Genomic DNA, 20,724 nt, shown 5'->3' with positions numbered 1-20,724 from the left:
GAGAATATTTGTTTTCCATTTGAATTGGTTCATTTTAAAGTAGACATTTCACTCTCTGTAGATATATTTTTAATGTCTGTAAGGCAAAGATATACACATAGTTTCGCATTCAAGTCCACAGACCGAGACGGCAGAAAGCGCATCCTGTTTGCTTTCATTATTTTACAAAAGCGCGGTATTGTGAGTGCACACAAATAAACGTAGTGTCTTTACAGATTTGAAAGATGTATTACTCTTATCTGTATGACCAAAAATGAGGGATTATTTTAAGATCAAGTGAGTGCTCCATCTGTCCTGCAGTGAGTTACTGTTCAGCTTCCACACTCCGCACAGACACTTGAATAGCGGACATTTTTCTAGGTTAACATTAGATTGAGTGGCCATGTAAAGTTGCTAATACTTACATATTTCAGATGATAAGCCATATTTGAGAGGTCGATGAATGATAGGTCAGCGTTAGGATGTCCTGCCCGTCGATGTACAGTATTAGCATAGACTAGCCGTTAACGATCTGTCTGTCACGGACTGCATGACTTCGCCTGTGGATTTTTTTTTTCTGTGACTAATAAAATTTTAGTCGACCAAGCCTCTTCTGGTCGACTATTTGGGGGCAGCCCTAATTGAAACACAGATGCTAAAATCTTTCCGAGCGTTATAGGTGTGGCTAACTCTTAACTTTTATAAAGAATATCTCTTTGGATTTGAGACTTTAGTCTTTGCAACTTTACAGATCTTCTTTATGCACCAAGAGCTTGTAACACTCTAAAGAGAAAGGAAAAAATGAAATCGCATCATATGACCCCTTTAAGACTTAGCCTATTAGCGACAAACATTAACTGGCTCATGTCGCATTTATTTCTGCTGTTCTGATTAATCCATATGGAGTAAAAATGTCCAGAGCTTATCATCGTTATCCACATAAATTTAGAGATCTTGATATGATATCGTTTATCACCCATATGGCAACAGTTGCCCTCTGCCATATTGTCTATGCTTGACTGAAGTAAGTTGTCTGTGGATGTTTTAATGGTTTTACATAGAATGTAGCACGTCATATAACGAAGTTGCTTTTTCAAATCCTAAAGGCCGAGGCACACCAAGCCAACTTCACAGAACTAGCGGCAATGAAAGCCGACGGTGTTGTTGCCTCGCGTCGGCAGCGTCGGACCAAAAAGCCGTGCTTGAACACTACACCGCATAGACTACAGCCGACTGCAAACTAACACGCATGTTCTGCACCTGCGTGAGAGGAATTAGCTGTCTATATTAGCAGCTATCTATAGTATATATTCGTCATTCAAGAGGAGAAACTGAAATAAGGATATACGCAGATATACGAAACGTAAACAAAGCAGCACTTGCTTACCATTTTGAATATCAGTTGTTATTTTTAGCAGCTCTTGTTGTTCTGAAAATATTCCCATAGGCTATTGGAATGCTTGGGAAAGATCACGTAACATTAGAACAGCCTTCTGTCTGTGCCACCTTCATTTATTTAGTCGTTTTCATCACTTTCACTTAAATTCTCCTGCACTGACCCGTTCGCTAAACTGATCATCCAATCAGAGTTCTCACTCTCACCGACGGCGAAGACGGCCTCGATGGCCCCGACGCCGATTCAACATGTAGAATTGGGCAAACTGCTGCAGACGTGAGCCCGACTAGAGCCGATGTGTGGAACACACCAAACAAACTAGCTCGACAGACGCTCACAGACAGCCCGACAGACGCTCACAGACGGCTCGACATTGGCTGACGGCCGATCGTCGGCTTGGTGTGTCCTGGCCTTAAAATAAATTCTATTAGATGGGCATGCTATGGATCCAACTGCCTATATTTGCTATAGGGTAATTTAATGTTTAGTGTCTCTAAGTTAACTTTAGGCCTAATTCATTTATGTATTGATATGCATGCTCATCTCATTTTTTCTCCCCAGAAACGGTCCTTAGGACTCCTAGGAATGTCTGGTTTGGAGGAGAGTGCCAAAGTAGAGGAAAATGACACCTCAATGTCAAGAAACTCTCAGGACCTTTTGAACAGTGAGACATTCTGTGCAGAGGGAACTACATTAGGACCATCAGTGCATTATCCTCAGGAGACCATGGCACTACTCAGTGACCAAGGAGACCTCCTGACCACTGTTGGTTTTATGGACACCATCTGCTCAGATGGACCAGCCAAGGCTGCTTACGTCAATGGATCCACCTCACCCCATATCTCAGATGAAATCTTGCTGGATATTTCAAAAAATGTACCAGGATTCCTTCCCAAATCATTACATGCTCAGAATTCAGTCACAACCAATGTCCACTTTGAAGGACATGATCCACTCAGAAAAGAGGGGGAAATAACAATCAGGCAAACGTTGACTGCGGAGGATGTGGAGCATAGGGGCATATGGGGCTTTGATACAGAATCTCCAGAAAGCTCATTAGATCATTATGATGATGGAAATGACCTTAACTGGAATCCCCAAAGAGAATTTATGAAGTTCCTGTGGGATGATGATAATGGTCTTGAAATGGAGGGAAAACTGTCCCCTGTTCCTTCACCCATCAACCATAAAAGAAGAGCTCCTTCACCGCTCGGCCATAAAAGAAGAAAACGTAAAGAAAAACTGGTGTTAAAAGTTGATCCTTCAGAGGATATCTACCCTGAGTTGAATTTTGAATCAAAAAAGGATCACCTGGGTGAAGGAAGCCAGATAGAATGCAGTAATGTTAAGAAGACACGCTCCCCAAGGAAACCATCCAAATTAACAATCAATAAAACATCACCCATTGTAAAGCGTACCAAGTATTTTAATGGAGCTGCTGAGGCAGTCAAACACCTGTTTGCCAAACCTGCAAAACAGGCTATTAGCAAGACTCAAAAGTTGGGATTAATTAGAGAAACTTTGCCATCAGACTCATGTTCTATTGAGGAACCTACATTTTTTCCCCGTAACAGTGGTTTTAAAGAGAAATCTCAAGAACACAGACAAATTACATGTAATACAGACACAACTAGTTCAAAGCCATTCATATGTAAAGAATGTGGACAGTGTTACCATGATCAGAGTTCGTTGTTAAATCACATAAGTGTTCACCGGGACAAGCGACGGAAAATTACGGAAGAAATAAATGAGTTGCATCAAATTAAAGATGAAGGTAAAGATGCAAAGTTGCAGTGCCCCCAGTGCACCTTTGGAACAAACTGTCCGAACACCTTTGTGCAACACGCTAAGACCCACGAGAAGGACAAGCGGTACTATAGTTGTAATAAGTGTGATTTTGTCGAAATGAATGAAGTTGAACTGAGACGCCATTTGCTTCATAAACATGGCATCAGTGGGTCTGATCTGACTGTTTGGAAATCAGATGGATTTCAGGAGCGTAAAGTCAATAAATCGTTATGTCCAATTTCCTTCTCCCGTTCTTTTCAAAGAAAAACTAAAAACATCATTGGAAACCATGTTGAGGCTTCGTGTCAACCGCAGTTTATAGAAGAACAGGCATCCTCACATTCCCTTGACAATTGTGATGAAGAACCATCTCCAACTGAACAGTCATTCTCTGTTTGCAATGTTCTTACATCATGTGCAAAACCAACAGCAAGGTTGCCAAAATTGTCAGTGAAGATCCGAGCACCGGACAAAAACAAAAGCTTGTCGTACAATGAGAAGTGTGGTCTTGTACGGAAGAAAAAATTGTTTATGAATAAAGCTGTCCAAAGCCAATCAAGACTTGACAAATCAATTCACACACTTTTATCCAGAAAGAAACGTAGTAACCAGAGTGCCTCAGAATGCAACACTCATCAGGAGCCTGATGGAAGCAGTACAACAGAGCGTCTTGACGATTCCCTCAATTGCGAGACCACTTTTTCTGGAACAGGTGCTAGTTTGTCCCCCTTAAAGTGTCTGAAAAGATCAGCTCATTCTAAAAAAGGGAACACTAAAGGAACTTCTAAGTCTGATGAAAACATTACTTGTTCAGAAGATGTTAGAAACACCAACTATATGCATATAAGTTTGGAAACGCAAACATTAAAGAAGTCACCTTCCAAAAGGAAAATGTCTACTCCATTCCACAATATGCAGGGCCAAGATATTCTTTTAGATTTCCCAAAATGCCGACAAAATTTTAAGAAAACTGAAACATCCAAGAGGAGTAAAGAAATTATCAACAACGGTCATTTTATGTGTGATTCTAATGATGATCTTGGACCTGAAGAATGTGAAAGTAACGAGAATGCTAATGCACGTTTTGTTAAAAAACAGACTTCACCTGCAAAAGCAAGTCTTGGTGCCTCAACTGGTCACTTTGGGAAAAACCACAGTTCCCCAAGGATGCTTTCTGTCAAAGATGAATGCAAGGATGAAGAAATCTCGGAAGCGATCACAGTTGTAAAGCGTGAACCGAGCTCAGATGTTGAGACAGATCTGAAGGCTTGTCCGTACTGTCCTGCTGTATTTGAGTCCGGAATTAGCCTCTCTAATCATATAAGAGGACATTTGCACAGAGTGGGCCTGAAAGTACGGAATTCTGCAGCTAAGGTGACTTCTCTTGAAAAAGTACCTCCAGTTAGACGACGAACACTGCCACAAGTCAAAACAGGTGATGCTTCTCTTATACTTGATATAATTTCTTGCATCTATTCAGAGGTTTTCAATTTCATTTGTTAGTGAAATCAATTAAGATATTAGTTGCAGAAAAGCCTTTAATTATGATACTTTCCTTTTTCAGGTTTAAAAGACAATTGCAAAAAAAAAAGGGAGGAAAACGACAAATAGTACAGATATAGCTTTATTTTACAGATATAGCGTTATTTTAGTGCATCCATAGAATATTTTGTGTACTAGGCATATTCCAGTAGATGAATTTGTGCTACAAAGTAGGGCTGCACAATTAATCGAATTTCTAATCGCAATTACAATTATGGATGCCACAATTATGTAATCGTTCAAAGCGGCAATTAATCGTTCAAAGTCCACTTATGTTATTCTGCACGCTTAAGATATGTTTTTTTCTTTCTACATGTTATCTTAGGGGTTTTTCCATTGTTCTAGTTTTAGTATAACATTATAATACCATTCAAATTTGTACTTTTTTTATAATTTAAAGAAGAAACCAATCCGATGTATATTTGACATTTGAGGCTTAATATTATAGAAAAGCACTAAAGGTTTTTCAGTTAGAGTGTTTTCAGCTTGTTTATTTTCATATAAAAATACGGCATGCAGTTGCATCAAACAATGGTATAAACATAATTCAATGTAAATTGTGATAATCGTAATTAATAATCGCAATTACAATTTCAAGGGAATAATCGACAATTATGATTTTTGTCATAATCGTGCAGCCCTACTACAAAGTGCTACAAAGTTTAGAAATGTTACATAGTTTAGCAGTACATTTTTCAGGTTTGGTCCAAATTTACTGATTGGCTTGTATTTTTTCCAAAAGTGTAGATGTCAGAAAAGTGAAGATGTATGCCAGCTTTTGTGAATGGACGATCATCTAATTTTCTGTTAATTGGCCAGTAAGCGCTACTACGATGAGGGAATTTTCTGCTTTTTCATATACTGAATATACAGTCAGTTCGATTTGCAGAAAATATATTTTATCAATTACAATTTTACAAAAAAAAAAAAATCTTTGTATATAAAAATTGTGAATGCGTTGTCCAAAATGTATGTATAATCATTACGTACACACAAAATGGGCATTGAAAAGTATGTATGACACCTCATGTAGAGAATACTTTTTGTACGCGAAGAAAACAAAAATAACGACTTTATTCAACAATTCGTCTCCTCTGCGTCTCTCCGCATCACTGTAGCGCCATTTTGGAGAATATCCTCTGAACGCAAGCAGCGTACGCTATTCTGTGTCAGCCGCGCTGCACGGATGCGCTGTTTTCGTTCAAATCAAAGCGTAGATAAATGGGGGTAAGTGATTAATGACAAAATTTTCATTTTGGGGTGGAGTATCCCTTTAAGGTAGTAGTTTAAAATTCCCACACAACCGGTGTGTTGCAAGTTAGCTAACATGCAGGCTGGTTAGTGTAGGCAATTTCAGTTTTAGTTTAGACCAATTGAATTGGCTTCTAAGCAATAAATATCTGTTGTAAATGAAGCTGATTGCATATGGTTTCCCTGTTGCAGAAGAGGATACATCCCAGACTGATCATCCAGCAGAGCTGAAAACTGACTGCCAACAGAGAGAGCGCATCTGCCCTCTCTGTAGGGAGTGGTTTGACACAAGGACTGGGCTGTCCAACCATGTACGAGGCCATCTGAAGCGCCTGGGCAAACCCTCTTCCACCGTGTCTAAATCTCCAGTGATCATATTGAAAGAATTGATGCGTGACAAGAAAGAGTTTCAGATGAAGCTACAGCTTCTTGAGAAGAAGTGCCGCGCCACCAATTCTTTCCATCCTATTAGGTTGAGTAACGGTTTAACCTTTGCATCTACTGTCAAACGGCAGAAAGATGATAGGGAGGAAAAGAAAAGGATAGACATTAGTAAAGGCTCACCACCAAGTGATCTGATTGGAATTTTGAAGAAAAGAAGAGCTCATGAAGAGACCAAAGCTAAGCACCCATCCCACACGGCGAGAAAGGCTATCCTTTTATCTTCAGGCAGAGACTGTGGCATGGAGATACAACCTTTCAAAGCAGTGCCAAATTCTCTAGCAGGTAATATTTCATTGAAGGGATGGTTCACCATTAGTGCGGGGCAACGATTAATCGCATCCAAAATAAAAGTTTTTGTGTACATAATATATGTGTGTTCTGTGTATATTTATTATGTATATGTGACCCTGGACCACAAAACCAGTCATAAGTGTCAACTGGGTGAAATTGAGATTTATACATCATCTGAAAGATGCTTTCCATTGATGTATGGTTTGTTAGGATATGACAATATTTGACCGAGATACAACTATTTGAAAATCTGGAATCTGAGGGTCCAAAAAAATCAAAATATTGAGAAAATGAAGTTCTTAGCAATGCATATTACCAATCAAAAATTAAGTTTTGATATATTTACGATGGGAAATTTACAAAATATCTTCATGGAACATGATCTTTACTTAATATCCTAATGATTTTTGGCGTAAAAGAAACATCGATAATTTTAACCCATACAATGTATTATTGGCTATTGCTACAAATATACCCGTGATACTTATGACTGGTTTTGTGGTCCAGAGTCACAAATATAAATACACACACAAATGATATGAATATAAATATATACATGTAAATATTTTCAAAATATATACTGTATGTGTGTCTTTATATATGCATAATAAATATACACAGTACACACACATATATTATATAAACAAAAACTTTTATTTTGGATGCGATTAATCACGATTCATCTTTGCCCAGCACTATTTACCATACCCATATGCTTCAAAAATGCAGAAAAAGAACAAATATACGTGTTTTGAACAACATGAGGGAGTTAATAATGACAGAATAATTTTTTGATGGGAACTATTGAAATAACATGAAAAGATTAATAAACCCTCATATCTAGCAAATAATTGATGTTTCAAATGTAATTTTATTTTTATTTTTTGGACCCTATTTTGGCTATGGATCACATTTTTGAGTTTCTCAGAAAAAGATGTCAACATATTGGGGAAAATTCTATGCTGATAAATGGGAGACTACAACAAATATAATTTGTCCATTCATATTTGGTCAAATAGCAAAAGCAAAAATCGACAATAGTTTTTCCATGACTATCCAAAACAGAAAAAATATATATATAAAGATTGATTACAGCTTGAAGAGACAAAGATCAAATTTACTGTTAATTTACTGTTAGCAATGTTGTAGTTTAGCACAAAGTATAGTCTTTGAAATGTACAATAATTTAAATAATATATTTTTAAACGATAATAGTTTTAGAAATGTACAATAATTTAAATTTAAAAATGTAAAAAAAAAACTGTAATAGTCTTAGAAGTGTGCAGTTATTTAAATAATTAAAAAAAAACTATAATTACGATTTAATAACTATAGAAATTTGGTCAATTTTGTCATCACAGTCTGTGAAAAGGGTCCATAGCCATAAATTTCAGTCTACTATAGAAACATGCCTCTATATGTCTATATCTGTATCTATATTTGTATTTACATAGATAGATAGATCTATATTTGTAGATAGATAGATTATTATACATTAACATTTTATATTAATTCATTAATATAAATGTATAAATGTGACCTGTATTATAGTATCTATGATGACTGTAAGTGTTTAATTTTATATGTTGTGTTTCTGTTACAGAGAAAATTGAACTCAATAGAAAAGTGTGTGTGCACTGTAATACCACATTCCACAGTGGTGTTAGTCTCTCCAATCATTTGAGGGCATATGCACATAGAAAGAAAAAAGCTCTTCTGGACGGAACTAGTATGTGTATTTCTTTCCTCCTGTGTTAATGCATTTTGTACTTGCGTTTGACTTCCTGTTTATGAAAGATGCTGCACCTCACTGTCACTTTGATCTACTGATGAATGCATGTCACATGCTCACTGCCTAAACTTTGCTTTGACTGTGCCAATTTCTCATAACAAGTAACTTAAAAAATATTTAAAAAAAACAAGTATAATTGTTTTTGATAATCTGATTCAGGTGCTTTTGGTAGCAGACATTTATACTAACACCTGATGGTTTTTCAGATCATAGTTGCTGCATTATGCCATCGTAGAAGTATTGTTATAATGATATTTTATTTATTCATACTCAACTGTCCAATAATAGAGGGTTACTGAGATCAAGTGAGTGTTATTTGGCTGGTCATGTGATCTCAATATGGCAGCTAGTTGTTCACCACAAGGGAAGTGATATTTACATTACATTAGTTTTGAAAGGTATGGAACATGGTGCACTTTTGGATTAAAGATTACTGAATGGAATACATGGAATAGATGCTTTAACATATTTTGCTAAACGTGTAAAAAAAAAAAAAAAAAAAACCTCAGCGTCGTCATAGGTGAAAGCCTATGGTGTGCTTTTTAAAATCCACTAATTTGTTTGTATAATTTCTAATAAATACATGGTTTATTATTGCAGCTTTTGACTGTAAACAGAGAAAGCAAAGATCAAGGTCTGGGTCGAAGAAGAAAATGTACCCTCTGCTGCACACACCAGAAGAAATCTATAGACTTACTTGCAGGTAACCTCTATGCTACAAATGTTAATAAAAGTATATTTTATATATTAATTAAAAAAAACTTTTATTTACATACATACATTTCTACTATGATTTACAACCACTAAAATGTCATTCAGTGTAACATTAGTTCATACAGGCCCAGTTCTACAGGGGTGCTAGAGGGTGCCAAGCGCCCTCATTTCAAGATCTGCCAAACTATCCAGTGCGTATTTGTGTTTGCACTCTGGAGAGCATCAAAAAATGCATTGTGCAGTTTAGAGAGCTTCATTTGTTATAACAGAACTTTGTGAGATCGTGATAAACTAAGACGAGTGACAGCTTCTTAGTGATTATAAAAGGAGTGCCCTTTGGGTGCTTTAAAGGCTATAATTCGTTCAGAATTTGTATGAAACTTTTGTCTTTTGGAAACATACACGCTGTAAAATGATTCCGCATATTTAGCCTATACGGGATTCACTCTCGAAATAGCAATGATTGATATAGTGATAACCATAGCAATGGATGGGACAAAAAATGTACATGACAATAGATTTCCATTAAGGCTAGAGCACCCTCACAAATTTCAGAACCACTTTCAGTGATTTAATTCTGGAAACAGACCTAAGTTCATATAACAATCAAACAAACAAAAAAAATCTTGTTAGACATATTTAGAACAAGAATCGTTAGATGACATTAAAAGATTCTATTTAAGGATCACAGCATAGCCCCAAAAACAAATTAATTGTTGCTTTAAATCTTTACCTGTCTTTGCCACTATCCTTCAAACTACAAGGTTTTACCCATTTGTCAGCAAGACAATTTTTTAATCATTTAAAGTATAATTCAATGTGGTACAATCACTTTTTGTTTTATATATTTTATTAAGTACAGGTCAGAATAAGTGTTTCATTTTTACATAAATCCGTTACACTGAATAACGATGGAACATTATTTCATGTGTATTTTGACATTTTCTTTTTATAAAAGTCATTTGAAACATTAGACACTTATTTGTGACCCTGGACCTCAAAACCAGTCATAAGGGCCAATTTTTTAAAATTGAGATTTATACATCATCTGAAAGCTGAATAAATAAACAAGTTAGGAATAAATGAATAAATTTGTTAGGATATGACAATATTTGGCTGAGATACAACTATTTGAAAATCTGGAATCTGAGGGTGCAAAAAAATCTAAATATTGAGAAAATCGCCTTTAAAGTTGTCCAAATGAAGTTCTTATCGATGCATATTAATAATGAAAAATTAAGTTTTAATATATTTATTGTAGGAAATTGACAAAATATCTTCATGGAACATGATCTTTACTTGACATCTTAATGATTTTTGGCATAAAAGGAAAATCGATAATTTTGACTCGTACAATGTATTTTTGGCTTTTGCTACAAATATACCCCAGCGACTTAAGACTGGTTTTGTGGTCCAGGGTCACATTTAATATGCTTTCCATGTACAGTATATACTTTTTATTATGTGTATATATATGTGTGTGTGTATTTTACATAAATTTCATACAATTTAAATATTACATATTTACTTTTATAAAAATGCTTTCTGTGAGGTTGTTTTGTCTCTTCCTTTTCCCATTACATATATTCATTTTTTTTCTGGAGCCCATTTGTCAGTGCATCATTGTAAATCTAATGTGCAATTGTTTCCGTGTGCAGGTTTTGTGATCTAGTCTTCCAGGGCCCTTTGTCAGTGCAGGAGGACTGGATAAAGCATTTACAGAGGCACATCACGAATACTGCTGTACCGCACACAGGGGCAGGGATGGTGGAAGTCACCTCCTTCCCCAAGGACTCTTGCCCCAACACAGTACCACAGGCACAACCTTCAGTGATGCAAATATCCTCATGAGCCCAGGAAAACACACAATTTGTCTTTGGAATATCACTTGTATGTAAATTGTTTGGTTCCCATTTGAATTTTATATTGCCATCAGTAAGGACTTCTACGGTTTTTACTCTTATTGAGGATCCATTGTTAACACAGACCGCTTTTTAGATATTGTTACATTGTGCTGGTGTTGAACATTGTCAAAGAACGTACGAACGGTGGGTGAATATGTTGAGATTTCAGTGAAACCCACCAAAAGACAACCTTTACCTCAGATCCTTCTCACACCGAGTTTAATCTGTCAAGGCAGATTTATGCTCTACAAAAATTGAAATGAAACTGTATGTGGATTTTATATCAAGCCATTTTAATTTGAAAACCAACGCAATTTATTTTGTCCCATCCATGGATTTTAAAAGGTGCACATATGATGCGTATGTGTAGAAATGTAAGTCTTTTGTAAATGTAAGTACAAGAAATGTAAGTATTTACATTAGAATTTTGACTCATGCCAACACACCAGTCATTATGTGAAACAACCCATTCTATTGATATTAGCAGTTCGGACAGTATGCATGTCATAACTCCGTTTATACCATTTCTGGTAACATTTTGGTCTTTCCTTTATTACCCTGTTTTGATTTTATCTTTGATCTGTAAGTTTGCCACGTGTGCAAAAAAAAAAGAAAAAGAAAAGAAACATTAACTGTTACTTGTGTAGGCCATTTTTTACGGTTCAAATATTTTTGTGTATAAACCTTTTTAGGTAATTTATGTGAAAAAATGTAAATCACTATAAACAGTTTTGCTGTTCAGAATAAAATGTTTTTGTCGTCTTCAAATTGTTGGTATGTTCAGCTATGAATGTAACAGTTTGTTTGCAAATTTGTTGATATCAATTTGTGCCACATAATCTACAGATTGCAAGAGTAGCAGTCATTTTATATACATACAACCGAAGAAGACCGACTGATTTATCACTAAGTGCTAGATTCAACTTTAGATAAGAGTAAATTACTAGTGATACTGGGATATGTGCAGAAAGCCAAATCGTCCTCTCTAATGAGGCAGACCTAGTCATGTGAAAGAAACTAGTGGATCTGTTGGTAGATCCTGAACAGTTAGGTGTCACCAAGTTTGTGGGAATATAAATCCAAGCAGAATAGTCATAATATCACACACAGCTTCAGACACACCCATTGCTGAAAGGTGTTCAGATTTAAGAACAATCATGCCACCTCCATTCACAAACACTTGCAGACTGTATTGAACCGAAGGGCTCAGTGTCTTTTTTCACCAGCTGTAACTATAAACAGTTATCAAGATAGAAATGTCTACAGGAAACGACAATAAAACCAAACAGAAGGGGGTGGGCTAACCCTCCCTGCAGGTATTGTTCTTTGTAATATTAGCCCTTCGTGCTAAACCTGAAGGTTAATCTAATTGCTTTTTAAAAACATTGTAACATGTATCGAAGTCTTGTTCATACACAACATTTATTAATAATTAAGAGAACAGAAAAAATAAGGCATTAATAATTACACAACAGAGAATGTTAAGGGCAGTTGTTGTAGATGTTCTTTGACAAGCGTTTGGCTTCTAAGATATAATAATGACAGCGCAAAAGTAAACCGAGGGCAGCTTTACAAGGTCACTGTCTTTCTAATAATGAGGTGCAGGGTGTACACTCCCCTCCCCATCCCCCCTGGCAGTTCTTAGTCCTTGATATGCCTCTTATCAGCATAACACAGCAAAAACATTTCATATGTTTCACTCTTAACAAAGGAAATACAAAAACAAATTCTTCGACTCGAAAGCGCGTTGCAATATTGCTGTTATTGCTAAATAGAAAAGATGAACTTTCATCAAATCTTTCATCCTGTCAGATCTTGTCTTTTGGAGCGTATAAAATGCTGAGAAGTGCAGCTCCTAAACTCAGAGGACAAATCTAACAAAATACATGATACATTTACATGTGTTTAATGTTGTATAAAAAACATAAAATGTATTCTATGTTGGGATTGTTTCCATAACTAAAGAGTTAAAGAAAAGACCTCACTGAAAACTGCCGTTGATAGACACTTTTGAAAACAAATTTATGAGAACTACTGACCTTTCAATACTTAAAGGGATAGTTCACCCAGAAATGGTCATTCTGTCATTATTTATAGGTCCATACAATAAAAGTCAGTAGGGTCGGATGTTGTTTTGGGCCCCATTAATGGACAAAAAACAGTTCAAAATATCTCCTTTTGTGTTCCACAGTAGTCATACAAGTTTGGGATGACAAGTAAATAATGACAGAATTGCAATTTTTGGGTGCACCGTCTCTTTACAATATGCATCAGCCTGCATATTCAATATGACAACAAAAATGTATGTAAATACAATATACAAGTATAACAGAACATAATTTAAACAAATGGCAAACAGAAGCAAACACAAACCTGTTGTTTGCAATTTTCCTGTTGTATGTTGCAACACGTGTGTATTTGCTTCCTGTCTTTGAGGCCCATTTATAGACCATATTGTTGATGACAGGCCCATAAAAGTTTTTGCAGACTTCTGCAGAATTTAAATGTCCATCAGTCCATTATTCACTACTGATACTTTCCTTGACCTCCAGAGGCAGTGTGTCGAAAAGATGATCCTCCACGAACAGGAGGTTTTTCCGAAGAAGGCGACACTGGCCAAGCTGAAATGGAAGGCAATCTAAGCAGTTCCCTTTGAGCTCTAGATGGGACAGCTGAACTAACTGCCCAATCGCCTCTGGAATGGAAGTGATGCTGTTATGACCCACACATAAAACCTTTAGTTTGGAACATTTAAACAGTTGATTAGGCAGAACCTCTACCTTGTTCCCAGTGATTGCGAAATGCTGAAGGTTGTGAAGGTATCCAACCTCCACTGGTATACTTGAGATGCAATTGTGGCTGAGGTCAATGTGCCTCAGCTTGGGCAGATGAAACAAAGCTGGAGGAAGGGTCTCTAGTTTATTGTGACAGATAACGAGGGACTCCAGACTCTTCACTAGGCCTATCGATGGTGGAATGGCAGTGATCTTGTTGTACCATAACTTGAGGCACATCAATCTTCTCAGGTGCTGAAAGCTTATGATCTCCTCAATGGTCCGGATATTATTATTCTTCAAATCCAGTTCTTGCAAGTTAGCCAAGCTAAAGATGGCATGGGGGATCCTCTCCAAATCACAGTTCTGGAGCTCCAAATCAACCAGGCTCGTTATCTTCTTGAGACTGTTCAGTACCAGTAATTTAGTCCCATCATTGTGTATCACCAGTTTGGTGAGATGTGGCGAGAGTTCTGTTAGATTAGTTGGTATTTTGTTGAGATTGCTTTTGAGGTACAACATCCTCAAGTGTCTCAGATCTCTAAGTGACTCCAAACCGATCATCTTGTTGTGTTCAGAGTTCAAGTTCCCAATCAGGTTCAGTTCCTTTAGGCTCCTCAACAGATAAATCCACGGTGGGATTTCTGCTACATCAGTAAACTTAATGTGAAGGCATCGCAGATGGTCGCGGAGAAAAGTGAAAGCAGTTTGTTCGACTTTAGCGGGGCAGTGATATAGATGTAGTTCTCGTAGGTTGGTCATCTGAGAAACTTTGGCTGAAATCCTGACCTCAGGAATAAGCTCTAACTTGAGGACTTCCAGATCGGTGAGGTCAAATACAGCATTAGGGAGTCCCGACAGCATAAAGAGTTGAAGTTCTTGTTCATCCTGAGCATTGGAGGTCACATGCTGACGTAGTTTTTCGAACGTCCATTCGTGGTTAAGGCTTATTTCTCGTAGTTTGTTCTCACTCACCTCAGAGAGAAATACGCCAAATCGTTTGGAGTACAACTGGTCGTATTGGTCGACCATGTGTAGAAGAAATGCAAAGTCGTTTTTGACATCAGGAATATCACTAAAGCTACTTTCCTCTCTGACTTTTTCAAAAGAGTACTCCTTAAGAGGTCTCCTGAAGAGCCAGTAGAGTGTATACAAACACACCAGTCCATAGAGACATATCATAGCCATAAAAGTGAAAAGAAGTTTCCTCAACATGAATGCCATGTTGTGCGTGCAAATGAACTGATCATACCCGGTCAAACTTTCGATTTTAGGTTGGCATATATGGCAGAAACTGATCTTTGAGGCAAATGTTGATGTATAGCTCAAGATCAAAATGATCTTTAGTGCTTTTATCGCTGTCTGAGCAACGTAGAGTTTATAGATGAAGTCACTGTCTTCTACATGGACTCGAAATTTTCGCACTTTCTCAAAAAGAGCCTTGGCTTGTTCTCCATCTTTTTTGTCTAAGGTGGTCAGGCTAGGAGCTTCTGCAATAAGCTTTTCAGTTGGAAACTGCACCGTTGGAGTTTCAATTAAAGGTGTAGACTGACTGCTGTCCTCCGAGGATACGTGTTTCTGGAAAACCACACCACCTGTGAATCTCTGCTTTTCCTCAGAATCTTCACAAGCAGTTTCAGACAAAGCTTTCGTTGTCCATGGTGATTCAAAGCACCGCCCCAAAATGGAAACAAAGTGTTCAATCTTTGAGCTGGTCTTTGGGTACTTGAACCAAAAATTGCTGCTTACCATTAGCATTATGGTGTGTATGAGGGCAAGGTAAGGGAAGTATTTGTTGTACCATGGTAGGGCATCATGGTAGCACATTTGGTTGACAAAAACATACTGCTGATAGTCCAGATTTGTTTTTCGTCCTCTGGGTTGAGGTTGAGACCACCTATCTTCTCCTTTTAAGGGGGTAGGTTGAGTGTTAAGGAGTTCATGTGCAACACTGTCAGGAAGGTCTCTGGTTGTTGAGGGTGCGGTGCCCAGAACTGATGTGGAACATTCTAGTTGATTTTGTGCTGCCTCAGGGTTTGTGCTTTCCTCAAGAATGGGAAGACATGCCACTTGGTCTTTGGACAACTGCATAGTCCCCGAAAATATGGCTAACATCAGCATTATTACCCCAATATAATCCATGAACACGTCCCACCATGGTTTCAGAATACGGTAGTTCGGCTGGATGTCATTAAGGGAGGCAACTTCAGTTAGACTAAACATCCCTGCAATAAAGAGTAGTGCAGTCAGTGCATATGAAACCAGTGCATATTTGAACAGAATGAATTACATGTGAGTAATTGTACATAAGAGTCTATTACACGTAATCAACATTTAGAGATGTTATTGGTGTACACATTTGAAAGTCTTAGGTGTTTATTCCAAGAAAAAAAAAAAACTATATTTGATCAAGTAGATTTACATTTTGTCAGGTTCTTTTACTGAAAGTGACTTACAGTACAAATGTATAGGCCTACATAAGTGAGTGAGTTAAACCACACAGAGTGCATGTACTGACTGCATGACTTGACAAATGTCTGCTAGCCACATGTGGCTTCAAGTTACAACATGAAAGGTCCTAAACATGTCAAGAGTGTGTCATGTTTGAAATGGCACTTCACTGTGATGACTTACATGTTCGTGTGGCATGAGAAACACATGTCCATTCACTTCAGATACGATTCCTGATTCTAGGTTAAAACATTTTTGGCTGCCAATGTCGTATTAATAGCCCAATTCTGTTTTTAAATTCCCAGTGGCATGCGCACAGTTCGAGCACTGCTTTATTTGATGCCTGCTATTTTCTCAAAGTGGTGCGTGAGAAATAGATTCTGGAAACACATGGCAGCTGTTAATCATTAGAGTTGTCTTTGTTAACCATTTATGGGAATTAAGAAATATATAAGCTAAGTATTCCACAATTCTAACTTTGAGTTGATTGCATAGCTGCGTCATTTCACAAAAATAGTATTTTATGTGTCTTTACTTTGACTTTTATATATAGTGAACTTTCCAGGACAAGTTTAAGCGTCCTCCATCACTACAATTCACATTTTGTTATATTTGTCAGTAGGGGGCGATCGTAAAAATACAGAAAACTGTTTTAATGTACCGTATGTCAGTAATAAATTCTCTTAAGAAATACCTTGTAGTGTCAAGACACACAAGGCCAAATGGATAAAACTGTATACTATAAAACTGCACTGAAATTATTATCAGTAAACTTTTTAAAATCATTTCAGAATGGAAATGCACACACATTTAGTAAATGTATATAATAATAAAAATAATAATAAATAAACCTGTAAATTTAAATTAAAAACGTTTCTAGGTTGTTCTGAAATGGATATAACCAGGCTAATGAAACATTGTCTTAAAATAGAAATATTCTCATTCGTATAATGCAATGGCATGGGGGATCCTCTCCAAATCACAGTTCTGGAGCTCCAAATCAACCAGGCTCGTTATCTTCTTGAGACTGTTCAGTACCAGTAATTTAGTCCCATCATTGTGTATCACCAGTTTGGTGAGATGTGGCGAGAGTTCTGTTAGATTAGTTGGTATTTTGTTGAGATTGCTTTTGAGGTACAACATCCTCAAGTGTCTCAGATCTCTAAGTGACTCCAAACCGATCATCTTGTTGTGTTCAGAGTTCAAGTTCCCAATCAGGTTCAGTTCCTTTAGGCTCCTCAACAGATAAATCCACGGTGGGATTTCTGCTACATCAGTAAACTTAATGTGAAGGCATCGCAGATGGTCGCGGAGAAAAGTGAAAGCAGTATGTTCGACTTTAGCGGGGCAGTGATACAGATGTAGTTCCCGTAGGTTGGTCATCTGAGAAACTTTGGCTGAAATCCTGACCTCAGGAATAAGCTCTAACTTGAGGACTTCCAGATCGGTGAGGTCAAATACAGCATTAGGGAGTCCCGACAGCATAAAGAGGTGAAGTTCTTGTTCATCTTGAGCATTGGATGTCACATGCTGACGTATTTTTTCAAACGTCCACTCGTGGTTAAGGCTTATTTCTCGTAGTTTGTTCTCACTCACCTCAGAGAGAAATACGCCAAATCGTTTGGAGTACAACTGGTCGTATTGGTCGACCATGTGTAGAAGAAACGCAAAGTCATTTTTGACATCAGGAATATCACTAAAGCTACTTTCCTCTCTGACTTTTTCAAAAGAGTACTCCTTAAGAGGTCTCCTGAAGAGCCAGTAGAGTGTATACAAACACACCAGTCCATAGAGACATATCATAGCCATAAAAGTGAAAAGAAGTTTCCTCAACATGAATGCCATGTTGTGCGTGCAAATGAACTGATCATACCCGGTCAAACTTTCGATTTTAGGTTGGCATATATGGCAGAAACTGATCTTTGAGGCAAATGTTGATGTATAGCTCAAGATCAAAATGATCTTTAGTGCTTTTATCGCTGTCTGAGCAACGTAGAGTTTATAGATGAAGTCACTGTCTTCTACATGGACTCGAAATTTTCGCACTTTCTCAAAAAGAGCCTTGGCTTGTTCTCCATCTTTTTTGTCTAAGGTGGTCAGGCTAGGAGCTTCTGCAATAAGCTTTTCAGTTGGAAACTGCACCGTTGGAGTTTCAATTAAAGGTGTAGACTGACTGCTGTCCTCCGAGGATACGTGTTTCTGGAAAACCACACCACCTGTGAATCTCTGCTTTTCCTCAGAATCTTCACAAGCAGTTTCAGACAAAGCTTTCGTTGTCCATGGTGATTCAAAGCACCGCCCCAAAATGGAAACAAAGTGTTCAATCTTTGAGCTGGTCTTTGGGTACTTGAACCAAAAATTGCTGCTTACCATTAGCATTATGGTGTGTATGAGGGCAAGGTAAGGGAAGTATTTGTTGTACCATGGTAGGGCATCATGGTAGCACATTTGGTTGACAAAAACATACTGCTGATAGTCCAGATTTGTTTTTCGTCCTCTGGGTTGAGGTTGAGACCACCTATCTTCTCCTTTTAAGGGGGTAGGTTGAGTGTTAAGGAGTTCATGTGCAACACTGTCAGGAAGGTCTCTGGTTGTTGAGGGTGCGGTGCCCAGAACTGATGTGGAACATTCTAGTTGATTTTGTGCTGCCTCAGGGTTTGTGCTTTCCTCAAGAATGGGAAGACATGCCACTTGGTCTTTGGATAACTGCATAGTCCCAGAAAAGATGGCTAACATCAACATTATTACTCCAATATAATCCATGAACACATCCCACCATGGTTTCAGAATACGGTATTTCGGCTGGATGTCATTAAGGGAGGCAACTTCAGTTAGACTAAACATCCCTGCAATAAAGAGTAGTGCAGTCAGTGCATATGAAACCAGTGCATGTTTGAACAGAATTAATTTGAGTCTATTACATGTCTCAACATTCTTCAAAGGTCTTGGGTGTTTACTCCAAAATAAAGTAAGCGAACACTATATTTTATTGAGCAGATTTACATTTAATCAGATTATTTCACTGAAAATTACTTACAGCACAAATGTATATATAAAAGAGTGAGTTAAACCATGCAGAGTGCATGTACTGACTGTGCATAATTCGAAAAATACCTGCTAGCCACATGTGGCTTCAAGTTACAACATGAAAGGTCCGAACCATCTCAAGAGTGTGTTATGTTTGAAATAGCACTTCACTGCGACGACTCGCATGTTTGTGTGGCATGAGAAACATGTGTCCATTCACTTCAGATGTGATTCCTGATTCTGGGTTAAAACATTTTTGGCTGCCATCGTGGTATTTATAGCCCAATTCTGTTTTTAAACTCCCAGTGGCATGCACACAGTTCGAGCACTGCTTTATTTGATGTCTGCCATTTTCTCAGAGTAGTGCATGAGAAATAGAGTCTGGAAACACATGGCAGCTGGTAATTATTAGAATTGTCTGTGTTAACCATTTAAGGGATTTAAGAAATATATAAGCTAAGAAGCCCACGATTCTAACTTTGAGTTGATTGCATCGCGGGGTCATTCCACAAAAAGAGTGTTTTATGTGTCTTTATTTTGACTTTTACAGCTAATTCTCTTTTCAGGACAAGCCTTGGTGACTTCAATTCATATTTTGTTAGATTTATCAGTAGGGGGCGACCTTGCAAATACACAAAACTGTTTTAATGTATGTCAACATTAAATTCTGTTAAGAAGCGCCTTGTAGAGCCAAGACAGCACGAGGCCAAATTATGGCTTTAGTTTTCATAAATTATTATGAGTAAACTTTTTTAAAATCACCAATTCAGAATGCAAATGCAGCCATTTAGTCGATGACCCTGTAAATTTAATTTGAAAAGTTTCTAGGTTGTTCTGAAATGGATATTATCAGGCTAATGAAACATTGTCTTAAAATAGAAATATTCTCATTCGTATAATACAGTAATTTGATGTCAAGATCTACGAGGCAGACAGAGTCTGAAACGCTAAACTGCTGAACTCACATAACATGCAGCCCCTGGGAATAATATATTTCTAGGTAGTAGGAAGAAATAAGCCTCAAAGACCCAGATTAAAACAGTAAAACGGTCTACTTACTGTCTCTATGCTGTTTTTCACTGGGATGGAAGAGTGCGCGCTGTCCTTATCCTGATTGTCATATTGCTTTAAACGCTAGATTTGTCAAAAGTTGTTGTTGAGCAGGAAACGGACTACAAAAGTCAGCATAATCGCCACCAAACAGTCTTGTTTCAGCGTAGTAATGTAGTGTCCATCAAGCACTGCACACGCCGTCCAGAGCAGTCTAACTTCGGCGTGAGGTTCAAATTTGCGATTCTTTGTCCGACCTGCTCCGACTTGTAGTTCAGCAGTCAAGATGACGGAGCTGTTCCGTTCGTCAACTGCGTATTT

General features: G+C 37.5%; 3 protein-coding genes across 3 annotated transcripts in view; 1 reads left to right on the top strand and 2 right to left on the bottom strand.

Moving 5' to 3' along the window:
- The window catches only part of LOC107722621 (zinc finger protein 644-like), a 21,894-nt gene extending 9,948 nt beyond the window's left edge, over nt 1–11,946 (top strand). Inside the window, exons 2-6 of the mRNA XM_016531056.1 lie at nt 1,937–4,598; nt 6,149–6,682; nt 8,295–8,420; nt 9,084–9,186; nt 10,856–11,946. Of these exons, the coding sequence (XP_016386542.1) occupies nt 1,961–4,598; nt 6,149–6,682; nt 8,295–8,420; nt 9,084–9,186; nt 10,856–11,048 (3,594 nt within the window). The 5' untranslated portion in view covers nt 1,937–1,960 and the 3' untranslated portion in view covers nt 11,049–11,946. The remainder of the gene's footprint in view (nt 1–1,936; nt 4,599–6,148; nt 6,683–8,294; nt 8,421–9,083; nt 9,187–10,855) is intronic.
- Nucleotides 11,947–13,198: 1,252 nt separating this feature from the next.
- On the bottom strand, nt 13,199–16,569 carry LOC107722644 (volume-regulated anion channel subunit LRRC8D-like). Its single transcript, XM_016531098.1, has 2 exons — nt 16,510–16,569; nt 13,199–16,100 (listed from the first exon to the last, which is right to left on the bottom strand). The coding sequence occupies exon 2, from the start codon at nt 16,096–16,098 to the stop codon at nt 13,621–13,623; it is 2,478 nt and encodes an 825-aa protein (XP_016386584.1). The 5' UTR covers nt 16,099–16,100; nt 16,510–16,569; the 3' UTR covers nt 13,199–13,620.
- A 696-nt stretch (nt 16,570–17,265) lies between these two features.
- Nucleotides 17,266–20,692, bottom strand: LOC107722505 (volume-regulated anion channel subunit LRRC8D-like). The gene is made up of 2 exons (XM_016530870.1): nt 20,413–20,692; nt 17,266–19,172 (listed from the first exon to the last, which is right to left on the bottom strand). The coding sequence occupies exon 2, from the start codon at nt 19,168–19,170 to the stop codon at nt 17,266–17,268; it is 1,905 nt and encodes a 634-aa protein (XP_016386356.1). The 5' UTR covers nt 19,171–19,172; nt 20,413–20,692.
- Nucleotides 20,693–20,724: the final 32 nt, after the last annotated feature.

This window comes from Sinocyclocheilus rhinocerous, unplaced genomic scaffold (assembly GCF_001515625.1).
Source record: "Sinocyclocheilus rhinocerous isolate Xijiao unplaced genomic scaffold, SAMN03320098_v1.1 scaffold541, whole genome shotgun sequence".
Taxonomy (NCBI): Eukaryota; Metazoa; Chordata; class Actinopteri; order Cypriniformes; family Cyprinidae; genus Sinocyclocheilus; species Sinocyclocheilus rhinocerous.
This window is presented reverse-complemented; position numbering and strand designations above follow the sequence as displayed.

Excerpts from the sequence above, each read along its gene's own strand:
- LOC107722644 (XM_016531098.1), bottom strand. The coding sequence starts at position 16,098 with ATGTTTAGTCTAACTGAAGTTGCCTCCCTTAATGACATCCAGCCGAAC.
- LOC107722505 (XM_016530870.1), bottom strand. The coding sequence starts at position 19,170 with ATGTTTAGTCTAACTGAAGTTGCCTCCCTTAATGACATCCAGCCGAAA.